General features: G+C 35.8%; 2 protein-coding genes and 1 long non-coding RNA gene across 3 annotated transcripts; 2 read left to right on the forward strand and 1 right to left on the reverse strand.

Annotated features, from left to right (window-relative positions):
- Positions 1–10,751: 10,751 nt before the first annotated feature.
- LOC135428810 (uncharacterized) lies at positions 10,752–11,339 on the forward strand. Its single transcript, XR_010436330.1, has 3 exons — positions 10,752–10,766; positions 10,829–11,100; positions 11,175–11,339. It is a non-coding gene; the product is annotated as an uncharacterized LOC135428810 (long non-coding RNA).
- Positions 11,340–11,613: 274 nt separating this feature from the next.
- Positions 11,614–13,609, reverse strand: LOC135428801 (alpha-1,6-mannosyl-glycoprotein 2-beta-N-acetylglucosaminyltransferase-like). The gene is made up of 8 exons (XM_064682912.1): positions 13,422–13,609; positions 13,281–13,370; positions 13,088–13,212; positions 12,787–13,028; positions 12,582–12,727; positions 12,361–12,521; positions 11,975–12,186; positions 11,614–11,914 (listed from the first exon to the last, which is right to left on the reverse strand). Exons 1-8 carry the CDS (start codon positions 13,510–13,512, stop codon positions 11,626–11,628), a joined length of 1,356 nt encoding a protein of 451 aa, XP_064538982.1. The 5' UTR covers positions 13,513–13,609; the 3' UTR covers positions 11,614–11,625.
- Positions 13,610–14,955: 1,346 nt separating this feature from the next.
- LOC135428935 (alpha-1,6-mannosyl-glycoprotein 2-beta-N-acetylglucosaminyltransferase-like) lies at positions 14,956–17,032 on the forward strand. Its single transcript, XM_064683073.1, has 8 exons — positions 14,956–15,119; positions 15,181–15,273; positions 15,333–15,475; positions 15,542–15,783; positions 15,845–15,990; positions 16,058–16,206; positions 16,278–16,492; positions 16,558–17,032. The coding sequence occupies exons 1-8, from the start codon at positions 15,020–15,022 to the stop codon at positions 16,769–16,771; spliced, it is 1,302 nt and encodes a 433-aa protein (XP_064539143.1). The 5' UTR covers positions 14,956–15,019; the 3' UTR covers positions 16,772–17,032.
- Positions 17,033–22,277: the final 5,245 nt, after the last annotated feature.

A 22,277-nucleotide genomic window follows, 5' to 3' on the forward strand; every position in this document is an offset into this window, starting at 1 on the left:
ATACTGCTTTTGAGCTGGTATATGTAATAAGCAGAAGGAGGCATGTCCGACTCTATAAAGTATATACTTCTTGATCCGAACAACGATCTGAGTCGATTAAGTTATGAACGCGTGAATCTCGAAAACTAAAAAGGCTTAAGACTTTAAATTTAAACATATATATATTCTCCTGTACCATATGCAAAACGAGTTGTCTCTTTTTGCTGGTATCTTTTCAAAATATCGATAAAAATCAATTATGAAATTTGGTTTTTAAACATAACTCAAAAACTATAAGAGCTGGATACACCAAATTTGGCATGTATGTTAGGCTCTCTTATGATATACACAGAATAGGAATATCACATTTTATGGAAACCTCCTTCAATTCATGCTCCAAAAATTTCTTGCTTTAAATTGACTAGGGATTAATAATGTAAAACCCTTCATTATTAGGACCTACTGCCAAGCCTTGTGTTTAACCGAAACATATTAATTATACGTTGCGGGGCACACAAAAGTTAGCACACACGCAAACACACAAACACACACACTCACACATATACACTGTTATCAAATTATGTATCCTATACAACTTATCATACAGTGGTCAGCAAAATTAGTTTGATGAGACAAATTTGTATATAATTTTATTTCCTAATGGGCGCTTATAATATTTTAAATACCAATTTGTTGAAATTCACTTCGTGTTAAGCACATATCGTTATCCTATACAGATAAACTAAGCAAATTCAAAAACAGCTTTGTATTTTTCATGGAACATTTTGCTATCATGTTCACTCTTAACACAAACTGAGAAAAATGTTATCAACCTTTTCAAACAAGTTTTGAATTGCTTCAGAGTATGAAGGATATTTGCAAAAGTTACATGTATTAACTAAATAAGTCGTCGTGGGTATTGCAATGCATTCTGGCCATGTCAAAGGGATTCCCGACTAGTCTCCGTCTAGGGTCATTCACTTTCCTTTGCAAACGGCTACCTTTGCTTCTCAAACGTTTGAAATTGTTTTCGTCTGGTCTTGCTGCTGTTTTGAAAAGTTTGCTTGCTCTCTCTATTCGAGTGAATTTTTACTTTTTATTTTGTTTTGTTGCTAACGCTTTCGGCGTGTTTGGTTTGCAAATCTTTATTTAAATGTCGAAAATGTCTAGGCCACAAAAGTTCCCACAGCAAATTATAGTAATCAATTTGAAATTCTTGTCGAGTTTTCTAACTTTGGCTTTGGGTCAAAAGCATTTAACACGCACACATACACACGCCATTCGCCGTGGGCATAACACTTGGGGAATTGTCTCGGTGAAACTTTGAGGGGGCCAACGGCAAAAGTTTTAAGTGATAGCTTAAATTTTATATTTCAGTCGATATTTTTATGACCTTGCAGAAATTTAATTCACGTTTAGATTTGTTGAATATATATCAAAGCCAATTTTAAAGCTTTTTATTACTTTGATTAAATTTTATATTTAAATGCACATTGGAAATTTAAACATTTTCTGTTCAAAGTGGGTTTCAGCTGCGGTTTATAACTAAAACTGATACTGACACGAGTTGATGTAGCTCCCTTATGTAACTTTGACTGCCTTAACTTTTAACTGCTAACCGAAACCAGTTGAAACTTTCACTTAAGTTTTTTATCTTTTTGCTGCCAACAAATTGCTCTCAATTTTTCCAGTATTTTTCTCTCACAAGAACTTGTTCAGCTTTTTTTTTTTTGACAAATGTTTTACTCATATGTCATGTAGGACCAGAACATGGACAAAAATACGTTCAAAGTTAAAAATGCTGATTTGTTTTCGTAGTCGACTGTAATTTATTAAACACTTTGCTGCCATCAAAGGGGATGATTTACCAAAGTGACGGCTTAATTTATATCTCAGCTCTGTCTGGCATTGGCTGTAATTTTTATGAGTTGCATAAGCATATGTGTATGTATTTAATCCTTTGAAATTTCACATGTCACTTGCTCACACTCAGAAGGCGGATTACAGACGCATGCAAATGAAGATGAACCTTAAGATATTTGAGAAATTGTATTTGAAACTAAGTTTAACTAATTTCAGTAACCATCACAGATACTAAGAGTAAAGTTGAGAAGCAGCAGCTGGCTTGGAGGTTGTAAATTGGGACCTGTACCCAACATAGCGCTTAAAGCACTTGAGACTTTTCAATTACACATTTTTTTACACATTTACATTTTCAATAATTTCAACTCGAATATGAAAAGTTCATTAAGTAAAATTATCTTAAGCTTGCTGAAAAATAAAATTGATTAAGGATCATTTGCACTTATTTCCAATTATACTTATCTTCAACCTATGCCTCCAGGTGCAATAGTCGCCATCTTAGACTTCATATTTTTCATGGTCCGACGCATAAAATGTATATTTGGGAAATTATCACAGATATATCAAAAGAAAAATCATTTTATGCCCTTGGGCATAAGGGTATTATAATTTCGTTACTCTGCACGAAGTTATTTTTGAATCCCTTTAAGTATAAAAAAACTTTTCATTTAATATTTTATCCAACCTAAATCGACCGGAGTTGCGCGGCCTAATTGATGAGGATGGCAGAACGTGACACAATCTGAATTATAAATTTCACGTTCCTTGAATAATGGTTCACAGTCAGAAATTAAAATGCTCTAGCCTGCTGTGAAAAAATTAAAAACACGTTTTCAATTATCACCGCAACTGTCATCAGTTAAACAAAGAGCTGAAAATGACTTGATAAAAAGCAGTCATAAATAATCACAATGAGAACAACAAACAAACCAACAAACAGAGTTCAACAGGAAAACGTCTTATTTGTGCGCGTGACTCCAGATGGAAGCAAGGTTTAAATACTAATAAATTCACCCACAAAGACAAATAGAAGTGATAGCTTATGCTCCACCTCTTCTTGTAGACTTGCAAATGAGCTGATAATTTACTTTACTTTCTGCTTTGGCCAAAAGGCAAGAAATTCAAAGTTTAACTCATGACATTTTATGCTAAATGCTCATCTGAAAATTATATAATATATTGCTTATTTCTTACAAATTGAGACAAAGAACTAAGCTTTAAAAGACAAAATAGTTCACTTATGTTCTTTGAGAAGAATTTGGTAGTTACCACGTGAATAAATTTACCTGAAGTATGATGCTTAGACCCTTTTCATTTTGTAGGGTTCTTCAATCAATGGTAAGTTTAGTAATTCGCCACCTTAGCCGTACATTGACATAACTATCGCCCCTATCTAAATAAACAATTTAATTGCAGGATCCACAAGAGCACTTAAACTTAAAAAAAATATCCACATAAACGTAAGAAGTATATTCTCTACGTAATGACGTTTAACTCAATGCTTCTGTTTATAGGCTTGTCAGCAATTTGTTTTTAATGCATTTTTAATTTGTATGCGCGTGCGTGTGTGTGTGTGGGAAAGCGGGAAAAGTCTGTGCGTGTGTGTGCAAAGAGAAAACGAAATAACCTTTTTCTCTACTTTGTAACGAGGCCGTCGCCCGAGGTGATCCCTTTCCTTTTATGACTACTTAATGGCGGCTGCATATTCTTTCAATTTTTTTTTTCGACAAGATTAACAGGAAAATTATTATTCATTTGGTAACATTGTAAAAGAATTTTATATTGGGTTGCTCTGACAAACTGATTCCGTACCTTAATTTATATTTCCCACTTTTGTTCGCCAACTTAAAGCAGAAAACTTTATTAAGCACATTTAAGTACTAATACGGAATTTTATATACAAATGGAAGTGAACAAACTTTTGGGAAATCAACTCATCCATTTAATTTAAAAAATTCTCTTTACTTCAATCTTATATTTCACATTAGTCTCTTACCCGAATCGCTTAGAAATTAAAGAATTTTTTCACTTTTTAAATGAATTCCGCAAAAATGTTTCCGGTCATTACCAATTAGAACGCTTCTCTAAGGTCAACGGCAATTTCCGATTACGTCACTTCCGGTGACATCATTTTCTGTTAAAGTACACACCATTCCTCACTACTGAATTGCAATTACTATTTGACTCCGTCGCCGACAATTTTCATCAGCTGTGCCATTTCCATGGGGCAAAGCCACACCCACATTGAGTCTGTGAAAAACTATTCTATGAAACACGCCGAGGCGTAAAGTGTGCAACTACTCGAGGAGTCGAGTTTGCCATTTTGCACGGTGCTGCCGCAATAACAACACATAAATCTGGCAGCAGCTGTCAAATACAGAAATTTCAACACTATCATAGACTAAAAAACAACTTGAATGCCTAGCGAGGAATAGCCCGAAACATTGCAATAACAAAAGCAACATTGGCTGAATTCAGTTTAGCTTGAGGTTATTGTGTTTTATTGCTTGTTCGGACTATTAATGTGATCCTTGAGGCGGTGAGCTATCTTTATAAAAGATCTGTGTTTTTGTTGCAAGTATAAGCCGAAACGGATTATATTATAGTATAGTGTCCAAAGATGACATACTTTAATGCTGAATTAGATTTGAGCAGGGCCCCTAAATATAGATTCTGATCTTACCAATATGGCTTGTCATAGCTATAGCTATATCTGAAGCGGAACCCACAAGTCCATACTAGTCAGTTAACTCTTGGTAACAATGTATGGTAAAAGTTGTATTAAAAGATTACTTATTGTTTGGAAAATTGTGTGCTCTTCTACTATTTTATGCTGGCCAAGAAATAAAAGTGAATTTCTCGGGCAGTGGGTTTTTTTAAGTGCCACACAAGTGCGGTAGGGCCACAAAAATAGTTGACCCCCCGCAATGTCACGTGCCGGAGAGACATGCTAAAAGCTGAAACATGGCAAAGTTCAGGATTACTAAGCAGAGCAGAGACAAGAAGTATAGTGTCGGCTATGGGCGGACTAAATGGAAAGTCAAGAAATGAGAGAGCAGCTTAAGGATATCCCCAAAGTCGTAAAGCCGACTTCCCTTGACTGCTGTCACCTGCTGAAATTCAATGTGTGCACTGCCGCAAACACAATGTTGCATTCTTTTATGGAGCAGCGCTTTTGCTAATTGAATCTTGATGAATTCTTTTCATTACTTTGTTGTTAAAAATTCAAAAGGTCTCCCACCGGCTGTTTGGCTTGTTAAAATTTGCATTATTTTACAGCTGCCCTATAAATTTGTTATTAAAAATCACTACCATCAACTTTAAATATGGGTTTTAGCTTGTTTCTTCAACTTCCAACAAAGTAACGCAAAATTATCACCTTACTTGATACAGAATTTTCATTTGCAACAATATTTATATATATAACGTTTGGCGTATAAACTAACTAATATAATAGTATTTCACCGAACTTAAAAGGTATAATATATTTTCAAACTTGAAAATATCTGTTTTTGAATTCGAAAGTATCTATTTTGGAGCTCAAACATACCTGGTTTCAAGTTCGAAAATATCTGTTATCGTACTCGGAGCTGTCTACGTTCAAGAAATATCGATTTAAAATCGAAATGCATTAATCTGAAAAATCGATTTTATTGACATCGCAATATGATATTCATCGATCAAGAACATCGGTATTTATCGATATCGATAATATATTTAGCGATGTTAAGGATTTCGATATAGATTTTAATTGATTTCTTGAAAATGGGTCAATTCACAATGATTTGAAAAAAAACCTGCACTGCACGTACATTTCCACAACACTGCATTATTCCAGAGTTATTTAATTAACGCGTCCTTTGTTTCGACCACAAAATTGGGGCAATCCGGTACAGAGGCAACAAAAGCAACAAGCCGAAACGAGCAAAAGAATAATCAGGGATAAAATGTCTGAAAAGGAATTGTTTTCTCAATGCGAACAAAAGACAGTCAGACAAATTCATTTTATGGTTGCTTGAAATGCTTGGCCCAAGAACATTAAAAAGTTAAGAGGTCTGTGAAAGTTTTTGTTTGTTTTTTTGCGGCGCCTCTTTTGCCGAGTCTGTGAAAACAATGAATGAAATAAAATCGTCATGAATTATAATAAAACATAATTATGAAATTAGCATGAACAGGAGTATAAAAATTCTTCATGGGTGCAATGAACTTCTTACTTTTCCAAACTTGTACAAATTTTTTGGCCACACAATTGTGTGAGAAATCCCAAAAGGTCATCTGTATGCCAGTGGGAAATGGACATTTTCATCATCCCCATTTCCACCAACATCATCGTCATCATCATCTCAGCGCAGCATTTGTGGCGTTATTTTGTGGTATTTTTGCAGCTTCTTATTTTTAGCAGCTCCAAAAAGTTGCGTAGCAACTCGCTGCTCTTTACTTATTCATAAGTACTTATATTCCACAAAAATATACAAAATTCTAAAGTTTCTTAGCTACATATTTTTGTGTCTCTGAGCGTTTGCCTTTTGTTAAGCGAGAAATGCACGTCAAAACTGTTAACGCGCCAGCTGCGTGATGAGAATATTTAAGGAGCTTCTCAGTTTATAAGCAATGAAATCAATTTTCGGGTCTTAAAATGTGCACAAAATTGGAAAGTAATTTACATAAATTAATGTTAAATTGAATGTAAAAAATGTTAGTTCCCTCTGAAACATTTTTCTGGAATTTAAAGAGGTACAAAGCAAAATGAAGATACATTATTTAATTCAAATTTATTAAAAAAATTCTCCTCCGACTACTCCTAACTGCCGCTTGGTGATTTAATATTACAAAGCCCTTACCTTTTTTTTTACATTTCAGTATATTATAATATCAACAATGAAATATACTATTAATTATTTAACAACTAGCCCATGATCTCGTAAGACGCTCAAATTTATTGTTAATGATTTTGCTTTCATTTAAACTTTTATTTTGAAGTACCAAACCCCATAGCACTGACCTGCAAAGTGCTATTTAAACGATAACGTTTTTTTTTTCAAGAGTAGGGGTTTACAAACAGAATCACTTTAGTATCATTTAATATATCAAGCATCGTTATACATAAAAAACTGGGCTGGTTATTATGCTGATGTTGAATTAAAACAACCAACGTTAAACATTAATTTTACATATGTATTTTATAATTTTCAATGTAGGGCAATAAAAGGAAGCCGCGTGACATAAATGCAATTACAAAACATTTGCAGCCATTAAAATGCAATTTGGTGTAGTTTATTGCATTAGTCTCTAGGGGCCATTAAACTCATTACAAATTGACACTGTCCAACTGGCTTGTCGGAGGGGAATATTATGTCGCCATTATAAGTGCTTCTGTCCTCTGATTTTGACTGTTCAGCTCGGTGTATCTCTGATGGTGATGTGGTTAACATTTCACTTTGTCCCGGAGACGTCCACGACGTGTGTGTTGAGGTGCGCGTTAATCATATTTCAATTTAGATTTGGGTTCGGAAAATGGAATGGGATTGTCAGCAACGAAGGGTGGACTTCAATTGTGACTTCTCTGAATAACGAATCAGATTAACTGACAGGATGCCAATTTGCGTTTCTGAGTTTTTTCTTTGCACGTCAATTCAGGGGAGACAGTCCTTTGCGGCAGTTTTCTTTTTATGTTTTACGCAATTTTTCTTTACGTGCTCTTTTCGTGGTGTCTTTTGACTACGACCCAAAATTCAGTCTGCTACTTTAGGAACTCATAGAATGTTGACTTTGGACTTCAGTTTTTATCGACCTGTTTTTCCTATAGGAGCCATATGATTAAGTAGTCCGCTTAAATACAATGTTGCAGTTATGTTATGAGAATCGCAAAATTATGGGTGAGTTTGATAAGGATTTCTTGAAAAAATTAAGATAACTATCTATACAAGCTCGAAAGCTATACGATATAGTAGTTCGATTTTTATAAGATGTTGCTCAAAAGGCACATGGTGAAATTTTGCATACAAGTGTTTAATTTTAGAATGATGATTTGAACTTGTCTATAACGACTCGGCTGTTGAGACTGCTCATGAATATATTTATATACTTCACGAATTCGGAGACCCTTCCTTCTATGAGGGACAAACTTATAACACCCTCTATAAGGGCTTAAAAAATGAAGACATATGGCTTTTAGCCAAGTAAAATTACCATATTCAATAAAATAGTTGTTGATGGTCTGACCAAGCGTGAGTATTTTAACGTTTTACATCAGCAAAATGTTAAATGGCAAAGTTCATGGGTATAATACTAACCTGCCCAACAGCTGGAACAGCTATCAATTGTCGCATTGTCCTTTAAGCCTTAGCTCATGACATGTACACATGTCCGGTGGTGACTGTAAGCTGTGGCATTAACAAAACAATAGCTTGCCATTTGTTTTCCAGTCTTGATAGGATCAAACAGATATCCACATGAAGCAACAAGTATTTTGTCCTAACAAAAATATATCAAAGAATTTATAAAGAGCTTAGCTTGAGGCTAATCTTAAGGCTTATGATTTGCTTCGGGGCTTATTAGTATTTTTTATACTTTGTAAATTTAGAACTAGTTCCATCTTATTGTTGAAAAGCAAATGTATACTAAATATGACGTCTCATTTTAGTAAAAGTGCTGAACCATTCATCTCTGTTGTTAAAAGCTGAACAAATTGTAGTAGATTTGCAATTTGCTGCACTTTTTGATTTATGTTACCCGTCAGTTCTATTTCAGCGTATTGATGGACACTTGTCAGCTCAATTATGATTTGATGGGTTTAGCACTCTAGCGCCACACACGGCACTCCACAGGCCCAAAATGCCAACTAGAGGTCTGACGGCCTCTTATGCACTTTCAGGTTCAATTCGTATCAATTAAAGTGCTCTAAAAGCTTTGTTGGTCCCCTGTCCAGTTCCATGAATCAGAGTGCAGTAAGCTTTGGTGGTTACAAAATGCTTAGCTGGATCGCTGTACAAATTATATAATACATTCTGGAAGCATCCTTTTGAGTGGAACGGCCAGGTGTTTACCTCCGAACATGAGAAGGTATTACCTCTTCTAGGGATAAAAAATTCTAGACCATTATCCATGGGCGAATGGGTTGAAAAAAATTGTAGGCAACAATTAACCTTTGAAGAAACCGCTCAACCAGATGTTAACCCTTGATTGAAACTCATAAAAAAAAAACTAGATATATATCTTTGAAGTCTCCAAGTTGAAGAATTCTATGCAATGTATTATAATTCAATATTCATTTTCTGTAGATTGTTCCAATAGGGGCAATATAATAAAGTAGTCAAAATATAAAGTTGTTCATCAAAAATTTAGATTATTACCGGTGGTTGCTAAAAACTTTGTGTAGCAGTCTTTATGAACGTTAAAAGCTTGTAGATGACAGTAAAAAATATTTCTTATGCAAAAATAATTATTTTAAGGATTATTAATATGAATATACTGCCTGCAGCAAAAGGATATACATTTAAGATTTCATTCTCAGCTTGAGACTTTAGCAGTTCTCGTTGTTTTTATTTATTTACGAGGAGCGTGTTTCTGGGTGCTCGATATTACTGCAGCTGCAGTCTGACTTCCAAAATTAAAATTTTCTATTGTTCTATTGTTTTTTGATTTTTTTATTAAAGGATTCCGAACAGTGCACATTATCAAGTTATATAGAAGCCTTTACTCTTATATAGTGGGATGTGGTACTTTTCTTATTTTATTTCTTTTCATTTCACATTTGACTTACAAATCTATATATAAGGCCAGCAACGTATACTGTTTTGCTTCTGTCTAATATTACTTTTTCCTTATTTTGCCTTGGCGCTTCGACTTACTTATTTTTAAAACGTTTTCCATTTGATGTTATCAGATTGCAGATTGTTTGCCTTCACTTTGCTCCAATTGTGCAGTTGTTTGTGGCGGGATCTAAAATCAATTGCGGTTGTGCCAACATACCTATTTTCAATTTCTTTCTTTTTTTTTGCGTGTGTTGACTTTAGTATCACAGAGTTGAATTTCTGTTTTGTGGAAACAAATATTTGGTTTTTTCTGTGGCTGAAAATAAGTATTTTCTATATAAACTTGTACTATTTTGGAAAAGAGAAAAAATACGATTCGTATTAATGTAAATTTATCTAAATAAAATAATATCTTCTTACGACTTGCAACCGTGTCCTTTTTTTAAGTCCAAACTGAAACTAGTTATCTTTATTCTCATCAAACGTGAAATAACTTTCTTAATCCACGAACCAACCATTAAGTTGATGGATGACAGTGGGTAACTTATATTTATATATGTAATATTTTCTGTCTTCGAGTTTATTTATATTATTTAAGCAAACGAATATAGGCTGATCGACATATTATGGTTGAAATGTAATGCATATGCTTTATAGTCTTATTTACCTTACATTAAAACACAGTTTTTGTAAAGAAAATGTGGACAATGTAAAAGTTAGAAGCTGCATAAAAGTTTCAGCAAAATTTGAAGTGCCTTATTATTCGGTTTTCATTTTAGAATTTGCCGTTTGGCTAAGTACAATTTGTCGGTTAGTGAACAGTCGTAAGTGTTGTGAAAGGAGAAAAAAAGAAAATTCACGAAGAATTGGAAAACTATTTTGATATATTGCAGCTTGCTGTCCAAAAAGGGACCAGATTTAATTTAAAAAGGATAACTCTCGCAATTTGAATATCAAGTTTGTTGTTTTCCTTTTAGATGTTACATAGCGGATCACGGGGAAGATATGCTTCGTGGAGGTGAGCCCTCTATCAAGGATTACCCGAGATACCTAAGAGATCTTTGGACATTGAGTGTAAAGTCGTCGAAGTGGTGCTGGGTGCCGAAGTAGATTTTTTCAGCGACTGGGCTGGGTTCTGCTTATAATTGGAAATGTAATTACAATAAGTCCGTAAGTTTCAAATTACCATTTTTTAAGCCTATCCAATTAATTTAAATGAGTTTATTAAACAGGTGCACCAACATGTGTTGCCGTCCACCAGCAAATACCCTGGTGGTACCGACTATAAAAGAAAAAAAACCCTTAATATTGTAGTCAGTAGTTAATTGAAATGCGTTTAAGCGGGTTCTTTGTGGTATTGGCCGTGTGGGTAATTCCAGTCGCACTTGCGAAAGGGAACAGGACTCTTGGAGAGCTAGATTCTATGATTAAGCCAACCTATACGGAGATAAGGCAAAAGATGCTTGGAGATTTGGTAATGAGTCCCTCAATGACATCCGAACAGGTAGGTAATGGCTAGGCACGGTAAATTCGCATTACGTTCTAATCAAGAAAGTTCTATACATATCATTAAAATAGACAAATATTTTGAAAAAAAAGCAAACCTGCAAAAAAATTGGAATGACCTGCGACATTGCCGAGGACTGTTGCACCCGTCTCTGTTTGAAGCGTTATAATGAATGCGTGATTTAGAAACTGGTTGGATAGAACTCAGAAACAAATAAATTATTAAATAATTAAAAACAGCATAAAAGTTGTTATTTATACGGTTGCGCACATAATACCTGCTGCACGTCTCACTGACTGTGAGTTCTATCAGTTCCTAAGAAAAATATCTTTAGGTGAAACACATGCATGGTACTAGATTTGATCGATACTATTGCCTGTTGATACCCAGCCTCTTACTTTAGATTCTCTTTGTAAGACATCTGTGTATAGGTGACTGGTGTGCATTTTGATACTAACATAGTTCCAAAAGAATGAGATGGAGCCTATAATATATAAAACATACAGACGCTTATTTTATTTCTCAAACGATTTGAACGCCTGTTTTATTGCTTTGGTAACTGGAATTTAATATACTCGTTAAACTTAGGGGTAACGTCATGCTTAAACACAGTTGATGATCGCGGGGATCCGTCCACCCACCGTTGGCTTTAATATTGTTGGGCTTCTTGTTTTTAGCTTCCAGAATTGATGCCGTGGTTTTGAGCAGCGGCGGATAAAGCTGGCCAAATTGGAATGCTAAGCGAAGCACCTGCTTTATTTCGGAAATCAATTCACTGGCCTCGCAGTCCTTGCTTTTCTGGTGAACGCCACTGCAATGAAGGAACTGTCACAAATCGGCCCTTGCTGATACCCATATCTTATAAACTTGCCAACTTCCTATGTGGAAGACTCGCGGACCATCGATTGACAACACAGTAAACTTCTTTTCCAGGCATTTTTCAGATACGTGCAGTAATGACCAGTCGTAATTATAATCATCGTGCGAGCAAAAGGCTGTGGCACAGTTTTTTATGCGCGACCAGGTTGTTCGATTAAAGGCTAAGCCCATATTGTGAGAGGCGTCAAAATTCAAGCATTTAGCCTGGAAGATGAGAATGTTAACTTGTTGTTACAATAAGAATAACATATTACTAAATTAAAACATATGATCAAACATGTAGAGAGGGGAAGAGTGCAGAGTATTCTAGAATTGTTTTTTCCTATAGGAATATCGTTTCTTCTTTATGCTGTTATAGTAAAGTTGAGGTGATCTCACCTTTGCGCGGTACGATTTAGCTGTAAATTCGCTCAGATAATTGCCGAGACACAAAATATTGCAATGTGCACACAAGTTTTCGGTACTCGTTTGCATTAGCATCAATACATGTAAAAAATCTTCCGACACGAAGTGATCCTCCTCCAAGAACAAGATAAGACCTACGACGAAAAAGTGTTATTCATAACTATCAAAATTATGATAAGGTGCTAAGAATTTACCTGTATGATATCTGGTAGCCTTAAGTTCATGAAAGACGTAATTCGCTTTCCACCACCAGTGGTGCTTTGCCTGTGTAAAGTTTGCCTCTCTATAGTGACCATAAAGATCTGAATATAAAGCATTATTGCACTTTTTGATGAGCGCTCTAAGATAACGATAATTGTAATAGACATACGTTTTATAAAGTTTGTGTTTTATACTCACTCATCTTTTGTAATGTTTCGTGGGCAGTCGTTGGGATCCTTGCCAGGAAACGTATGTGGATGCGTTTGTAAAGAATGTGGATAGAATATCTGAACCACCTTGCAAAAGTCAATCGCTTGCACATAATCGTTGATCTCCTTGTCGTAGAAATCGTGTGAAAATACAAGCAATGCTTTGGAAATATCCCTGGCAAGGGAAAGACTGGTTACCAAGTACTTTAGGTAGTTAATTCGGTTGTGCACCTTTGAATAAATATTGACGTATTATTGTATATTTTCTGCAGGATTACAGGACAACTCACTTGAATAACAATAACTACCGAGTCATTTTCCAGCGGACCATATTTATTTGTGTTAAGGATCAACTGTTGTTCGTTTGCTTTATGGATCTGCTGCATAATTTTTAATATTGTATTAAGATGCAATCCTTTCAATAAATTATCATGTTAACAGTGGGGGTCTAATTATTCAATTTAAATCGTAATTAAAACTCACTTTCACTTGCCTCATTTGAATTACCCAGATATCCATAATCAATCGTCGTATCGGTCAGTGGCTTGCTGGGCATCTCATTAGGACTTTTGACTTTGAATTTGATAATTTATAATAGTTCTGAAGATTAAAACAACTACTTACGGAAGAGAAGGCTGCAGTACTTTAGCATGATAAAGAATATGATCAGGAGAAAAATGTTGCGGATATAAAACCTGATGTGTTTGGGCAACATGGTTCAAATGATAGCCAGCTTTCAATGTGGATCCAATACGGCAAATATCTATCTACATCAAAGTAAATATTACTACTTATTTGCTTTGCTTTACCCAACAGTCGAGTTCGTAGTTAGGTCTCAAAATGCAAATATTTCTTCCAATTCGATAAGGCTAAGCGATTCGGTACGCCTTAACTTTTGTAATTAATATATACACCATAAAACTACCATAAATGTAATATTTAAGTACATTGCTTATTATTGCTTTATAATAGAAAAAATAATAGAAAAAGTGTTAAAACATTTTTATTAATTTTTGCAGCTTCCTAAAATTTCATAATCTATTGACAAATATGACGTTCTTTAATTCAACTGCTAACTTTTTAGATTCAATACTCTAATGAGTAAAATAAAAATAATAATAATTGAATAATATTGAAGTATAATTGAATAATATTAAAGTATTTCAACTTTCCCTTAAATAAATTAAAATTTTAACAGTTCACATTAAATATGTAAACACGATTAACTGAAAAATGCATTTAATCACATAATTTTGTGCTGACGCCAACAGAAATGTTACGGCGAAAACGGAAATATATGCAAATTTTCTGGGCTTAAATATTCTATTATATTATGGCCAGCCATAAAAAGGCCACAACTTACACCAGCAGAAGCTTAACTGGTATCAGTTATCATCATCATCAATCTTGGGATGAAAATCCGCCGAGTGCTCCGAGTACCAAGCAATTCACAAATTGACGTTGACGCTGAAAAATGGCTGCAAATTCAGCTGCTTTTCAATGTCAAGTGTTGATTCTTTAGATTTGATTTGACATAAATAAATAAATATTTACATCAATGTATTTATTTAATATTATTATTTCTATAAAGTGGAGAGATATATCTGTATTTGTAATTGTAAGTAAATCAAGAAAAACCTACTTAAAACAATTAAGTCTCTCTCTTAAACAATTAAGTCTCTCTCTTAAGCATATTCTGACAGTCTGCAAGCAATCCAACAGAACAACAATATCAAATAAAGTTTCTGTAGTCTCAACCTATAAACAAAGTACAATAGCTCGTTTTTATGTACTTATTGGATGTCAGTTGTTGGCAAATTTATTTTTGTTCCTTATGTCAATAGATTCTGTTATTCTGTGTATCAGTCCACAAATGAGCTTTTCTCTTTGTCGTTCACCTGCCGAAATACTTTTTGCTGGCCATTAGCAGCAAGTGCCCGAGGGTACCAAAGTAATTTCCCTTGGCTTCCTCTTGGAAGTTGCTTTGATGTACATCTAATATTTACCTAAGGGCAGTTAATATGGCTTCTTAGGGCAAGTTGAGTGGCCATATTTGGGATAACAAAGTGCTTTTCTATTTTAGTGGTTTAAGTGTACCCTGTTGTTAAGATGTAAAGTGACACAGGAAACCAAGTAGGCATTGAGAAAAAGTAAGTTGTTTCTAAAGAAATGTGATTCCGATAAAATAATAATTGTGAACAAATACTGGATACTTGAACATCATGAAAATCATGAATAAGAGACCAATTCGGTTTTATGTTCGGACCATTGCTCTCCTGGTTGTGTGCTTTATTATGTTGCAGTGCTGCAGCTTTAATGTTTGTAAGTAGCATTTCCTTGTTTTCATCTTAAATACACGCTTCAAATCATAATCAATGATAAGTTAAAAGTCCCGGCGTGACGGTAAGTAAATCACGGACCAACAACTCGGCCCAAGAAGCACATTTTATGGCACTAATCAAAGAAAAAGAGGCATGTGAGTAGCGTTAATCAATAAAGTAAACTAATATAAAAAACACGCTGGCGTTCCCTAAGTGTTGAAAGAATTGAATTCTGGTCAGAACGATACAATCTCGAGAATCAAGCGTAAGATCTATGACATTAACGAGCAACAGATGATCCTAAATGAAAATAAATTCGGTCCCCTGGACAATAACTCTGTGGTCATTGTTTTTCAAGTAAGTTGTCCTGTTGTTCTGTATGGAATATTAAGGATTTCATCTATCATCATCATCTTTTCGCAGGTGCACAAGCAGTTTAGCTACCTAAGGTACTCGGTAAACAGTCTTTCCCACGCCAGGGATATTTCCAAAGCATTGCTTGTATTTTCACACGATTTCTATGACGATTATATTAACGATTATGTGCAAGCGATTGAATTCTGTAAGGTGATTCAGATGTACTATCCACACTCTTTACAAACGCATCCACATAAGTTTCCTGGCCAGCATCCCAACGACTGCCCGCAGAATATTACAAAAGAGATGTGAGTATAAAGTATATATTTAGAAGAAACGTATGTATATTACAATTATCTATATCGATAGAGCTATCATCAAAAATTGCAATAATGCAATTTACCCAGATATCAATGGACACTATAGAGAGGCAAGGCTTACTCAGGCGAAGCATCACTGGTGGTGGAAGGCGAACCGTGTGTTTCATCAACTTAGAGTAACCAGATATCATGCTGGTGCGTTCTTATCCTCCGTACTTCCTTAAAACATTGATAATCATGTACTTCGCACTTCTGGTTATAGGTCTTGTTTTATTTTTAGAGGAAAATCATTTTGTGGCCGAAGACTTTTTGTACGTGCTGACAAAAATGCAGCAGAACAGACAGAAGTTGTGCCCGCAATGTAATATTCTGCGACTTGGCAATCATATAATTACACTTAAATTTTCCAAGGTGAGCTCAGAGCATTCTAGATCGATGTTTGGGTAAAGCTATTCTTGTTATTTTTCATTAATGGGTATAAGGTTGAAAGCTTTCCATGGGTAAGTGAAAAGCACAATATAGCTATAGCGTTTAATCGAACCACTTGGTCGGATATACGGAGTTGTGCGCAAAGCTTTTGCACTTACGATGACTATAGTTGGGACCGGTCACTGGAGCATGTGTCCGAGACGTGTCTGTTAAGGAATCTTCATGTAATGGCAATTAAGGGAACGCGTGTCTATCCCATTGGCAAGTGGTAAGATTTTTACTTTTGGCTACTAGCCGTGGCTAATACGGGCTAACGAGTTTTTTTTTTGGCAGTGATCAAAGCTTAAATTGTGAGTCTGTACTGGGCTTATCCACCGCGAAGCGAGCGATACGTTTCGCATTAAGAGCTGGCCAGTTCTATCCAAAAATTCTTAAGGTAGATGCAACTTCGAAATCTTCAATCAAAAATCTGAAGGCAGTTAAAAGAAATGGAGGTTGGAGTGATCCACGCGATCATCGACTTTGCCTAAACGCAGCTTCGCTTTAATAGCTTGCATTCAAGTATTTATATTAATATATGACATGCGACTTCACAATCGAGACTTCACTAAACTCTTGAAATGATGTGTAAATTAAACTAAATTTAAACAATAACAGGGAACAAAGGTTATGCACCACTTGGATCTCACAACATTACTACTACTACTGTGGTTTAAAGAACGACAATTAAAATATAAACATCAAACGATTAAACACATCGTTAAAAGAACGACAAATAATTTCACAGATGCTGACCATAGAATCTAAATGCCAACCATATTGTTAACTAGTTTACTCTTCTGCGTTCCTGACACTGCATAATTTGCGTTTTCAACTTTTTTCTAGTGTATATAGCTGAGAGACGCAAGCCCAAAAAGGAGCTCGCCCGCCAACTGATATACTTTCAAATTTGCATATTAATGGAAGCCGCAGATCCCCGGGACTGGCGGCAGCTTTTTAACTTATGTTTGAGCGTTCCCGTCAAGTTTCTTTTTTATTTGTCTACATCGTCACTAAATGGCATGTAGTCAATTGACCCGAGCAAATATTGGCTTAAAATTCCTTTTAAATTGTTTAGCCTTAGCAAGACCTCAGCAGAAAGCGCCAACAAGTTGGGAGTTTTTAAACAACTTGTGAACAATTTTTAAAAAGTTATGATTTGTAAAAATATTACCAAAAAAAAAACCAAATAATTGACCAAAAGAAACGCGGTGCTCAGGCATCAGTTGCTCGGATAAATATAGATTTTATGGAGTAAAAGCTTAAACTATTTCGAATCTAGGTGAGTATCTATTTATTACTTGAATATTTTATTGTATTCGAACAATTGATTATTTTGATGTCAAAAGAAAAAAAAAAAATGTTTCATTATATTCTTTTATTGTTGTTTTTTTTTACTGCTAACCACAGATTGATATTAAAATATTGCCAACAGATTTTACACTTGTGAGTAGTTTGCTGCTTTTGGTGTTATCGTTGTGCTTGCGAGTCGATAATTTATAGCTTACCATTTTGTTGAGTACCGTTGACGGGTTTCATTTATCGTACCTCCCATGTCGCTGCATGTGCGTAACAAATTAATTGCGCGTTGGCGTGTTAAGTGAATTTTCACGTAGACCACCAACAGAGAGAAAAACAAAATAAAAAAATGTTCGTTTAAATTTTAAACCATTTTGGTTTGCTTGAACAATAAGGCAGAAGTAAAATTGTGTAAATTAAAAGAATTAAATTAAATATTTGGTTTGCTTGAAAGCTGTAACCCCATCGCACTTCGAGGGAGAATTTTGAATCAGATTTTATTCTCTGACACCGACAATGTGTGGAAATATGCATGTCCCGCTGTGTCAGCTTTGCCGAAGTTGAATCTAAATGTGAATCCTTTTGACATTTGGCCAAAAAAAAGTATATATGCCAGCAGCAAATGAAAGTGTCAGCGGTGTGCCAACTGGGAAGTGGAAATTGTGATGACTTTTTCCCAGAAACTTGGCTTATGTTTATGAACGTTATATGCTACACTTGGTTTGATTAGCCTTGCGCATTTTGCTCAAGTGCTTGTGGCAAATGCTGCATATGAGTTATTTATTGTCTTTTTTTTCTAAGCAGTTTGCCAATTTTGGACAGAATGTCGAGGGAAATTTCAGCGGTTTATGACTTTTCACGGAGCTCCGTTTCGCTGGTTTAGTAATGCATAGCAGTGCTATCGCTGGGAGCACATAAAAATATTGGCAAGTTGTTCAACGGCATATGACAATTGTGGTTCCCTGCTGGAATCTGAAATTTCAATGATCAACGCCTCATTAGTTTTGGCAGGCAAATCAACTGTAGTTAATAATTTGTTGCATCTAGTCATATAACAATAACATTACCCCAATTCTTTGTTACACGTACCCTATTGTAATACTGATGGACCAAGGGCATTTCATTGCTGCCACCCTTTAAATGCAAACCAGTCGCAATCCTAACCCGTTGATTCTTTTGTATAGTTATTTAACCAGTCAACTGATTACGGATTCACTTCTGGCCTAGTGCTCCAGTTCTCGACGCATTCATTCAAACACATATTTACTGTGCATTCATGCGTTTTATGACCCACTGCCGGGCAACTTTTAACATTCCATCAGAGCGAATGCGTGCCGAGCCTCACACAGTTGACCCGATGCTTCTTACTTGTTAACTTTGCCTGGTGGCTATTGGCCCACCATTTCAGGTAAGCATATTTACATATAAACGAGTCTGGATAAATTATTTCGCGCTTTTACTGGTCGAGAGGAGGGGTAACATTTCCATGACTTTCCAAACTGCTTTTCAGCTCTGGTCTGCTTAGTCCATTGTGGTGAACAATTGTCGCCGTGTCTGGCGGTAATTGATAGATCTGGTGGTAGACCAGTAAAAACAGAAAAGAGCCTTCATAAATATAGCTGTACTTTCAGGGGTGTAAATAAAATGTGCCCAGTGCACTCTATAAACTCGTCTTAACCGGCAGCAATTTATGCAGTTGCCCAGACCCTGCCGCCGACAATTAGCAGACGAGCCGAGCGTCTACAGGGATGACAAGACACAACCAGTGCACTCCACAATATGTAATTTATCATCATTTATATCATTTATAGAATCAAGCTTCGCTATCATTTTTAAAGGCACGCAAAATAAAAACACATCAATATTGCTAAGCAAATAATGTGTCATAAGTCTAAATAAAAGGTTGTCAAACATTTGAGAATCAAATATTCGCTTGCTTAAAAATTACACAATCATAAGCTTTACTTGTCACAAACAGCTAAATTAAATAAATAAATAATTTAATCGCTTTCGTCAACCTCATATATGATTAGCTAATTGTATTAGAGCATCCCAGAAAGGTTACGTGTTTTATCTGTCTCCTGCTCTGTGGATTTTTGGGAGGTGCAAAAGAAAAATCACACGCACAACCAATTTGCGAAACGGAAAAAGCAAGGTACATGTTTGCTTACTATTTGGCTTTGCTTTATATTTCAGCGCACGTATTTAACATAAATTGGTGAAATTGGGATCAGTATGCACACTTCCATTCGTCAAGCAAACCAGATAAAGCCAAAGCGATACGAAAATGCAAAGCCAGCAATCAGCTCTTCTCTGAGCCACATTTGCGACACACGCATAATCAATGGTTTGAAACTGAAAGGGATGCAGGAATTTGGCAGCTTGCTTGGCTTCTTTTTTTTACATTTCTGCATCATTAAGTAGCTGAGCATGTCGAGAATATGCTAATAACTGGGAAAACTGATACACTCAAGCTTGCGAATACACAACCGGATGCGAGGTTGAGTATACGACATGTTGGGCGTGTGTGTAAAAATATTTTTGTATTTTGTGCTCTGTGCTCTGTGCCATCTTATCCCGTATCAAGGAATATAGCATTTAAATCTGAATCTAGCCGTGTTAAGGCTGAATTTATTTAAAGCCCAGACTTTAATAGATTCTACTTCTTCCTAATACGAGTTATATACTTCAAAATGGTTTTAAGAGTAAGTGCAAAATTCAAGTTTAATCTACTTATAGCGATTGAGTCCTTGCTCGATCTACGTAATAAGCCCTAATCTAGTCGTAGAGACAATTAAGGCTTGGGCGGAACATCAGGAGATGACATCGACAACGAGGTCTTTTCGGGTTCCTTTGTCATATTGGTCCAAATACGTCGTCAATCATGTCTTCTACCGTTCCTCCGGAACTATGCATCATATTCCATACTCTTCTCTATTCTTTGAGGATGCCAGCCAGCCACAATCATCTTACCTAAGCCTTTGGAGGCGGGAGGTGGGAGGAGAATTCTGGTAACAAATTCACCTATATCTAAATCGCCTTCCTGTCTCGCCGTCGTCTGGAGTCGTCCATTCCACTAAGCTCGGTGGTATCGGCTTCAGAATAGTTCCAATTATTGGACATTTTAATAAATTTGTTTATACACTTTAGAAATACGAGAGAGCTAAATAGGTGTGTTTACTTAGTACTAGTTCAGAACAGACGCACGTGTGATACATTGCAAAAGCATTGAGTAAATTATGAATTGTTTTGTGGACAGAAGGAAATTTGATAGTCTAGCTTACGGTGCCTGGAATACGTATTTAATAATGTGAAGTTTACTTTTGATGTACTAAACAAAAGCCCCGTCTCTCTATGAATATGTGAATTTCGTAATTTTGATTGCGCTGCTTGTGTGTTACGTATTTCCAAACGTATTTGTACATTCGGCAGAAATGGGCAGCTGTCTTGGTAACCATTTGGCGCAATTTGCATCGGCAAAGCCGAGCAAAGACAATGCAACATAGCAATTCGCTGGCATTCAGACAGTGACAGGTGCGGTGGGCTTTGGGGGTGTGCCAGACAGTCTATTGTTTTGGTAAGCCCACAAACATGACTATTGGCTAGATGAATTCGCATACCTTGTCCTGTTAGCTTTACCAAACAGAAGCTTTACCAAACAGCCTGGCTTATGCGCATGGCATCGACTTGTTAGCGTGTCTGTAAATCTCAAGTTGCAGTCGCATACAGGAGACCCATTAATAGAAATGATTTAATAAGTGTGGCTTGAATAACAGCACAATAGAGAAAAAAGGAGTATAAATAGATTCACAAATGCAAAACAGTGCATTTGTGCTTAGAAGTTATCGATTTCGGGTAAAGTTTGGCTATCGCATTTTTTTGTATTATTTACAAATTGCCAATAGTACCTAAAGTACGTTTTAGTTTGGCGAGCTTCAAGTCTCGTCTATGAACATTTCTTTCTTTCTTAATTGACGTTCCCCGGGCAAAGTCGCTACCTTTAATAAATTGAGGGCCTTGGCGCCTTGCGGTGCTGGGAAATATTTATACAAAACTATGTTGTGGGAGGAGGTCGCCACTTGGTGAGCCAGAAGAGAAATTTTTAAAAAAACGATCTTTTTATGCAAAGGTTATAATATATATTTATTTTTCGATAATACCTGTCGATACATTGAATCTGATCACTTCTCAATAGACCCTAGCGCTTATTTAGTGCATCAAAAAAAAAAACAATTGTTTAAGCTGTTATCGAAAAGAAAAACCATTTTCTCTATTGTGCACACTAATCAACATCAAAGACATACTATGTACTATGTATGCATGATAATTTGGCTTGATTGTGGTACAGAAGCTTCAGCTTTTCAGGTCTCTGCTGATTTTCTGACCTATATTGACTGCAACGAAAAATACACAGCACACATTCGCTTCGCTCAAAGCACACATTTTTACTTTAGCCATTAAAATCCTTTATCTGAGCCAAAGTTGACTTCTTCTGAAAGCCATTGTCTGTTGTCAGCTGCAGTGCGGAATTTTTTATCCCATGGCCACAGCAACACAGACTAACAAATGCAACAACCGCCAGCGCATAAACTTGTGTTTAGTCGAAAATGCATTTGTTTGCTCGTCGATTCACCAGTTGACATCTGTGTTTATTTATTTCTTCTGAGCTCCGGGGAGCAACCGTTTCCCATTTGAGCTTAGCTGAGCTATGGCGA

This window comes from Drosophila montana, unplaced genomic scaffold (assembly GCF_035044405.1).
Source record: "Drosophila montana isolate Dmon_TW-CO22-7 unplaced genomic scaffold, ASM3504440v1 contig_1409_1, whole genome shotgun sequence".
NCBI classification, from domain to species: Eukaryota; Metazoa; Arthropoda; class Insecta; order Diptera; family Drosophilidae; genus Drosophila; species Drosophila montana.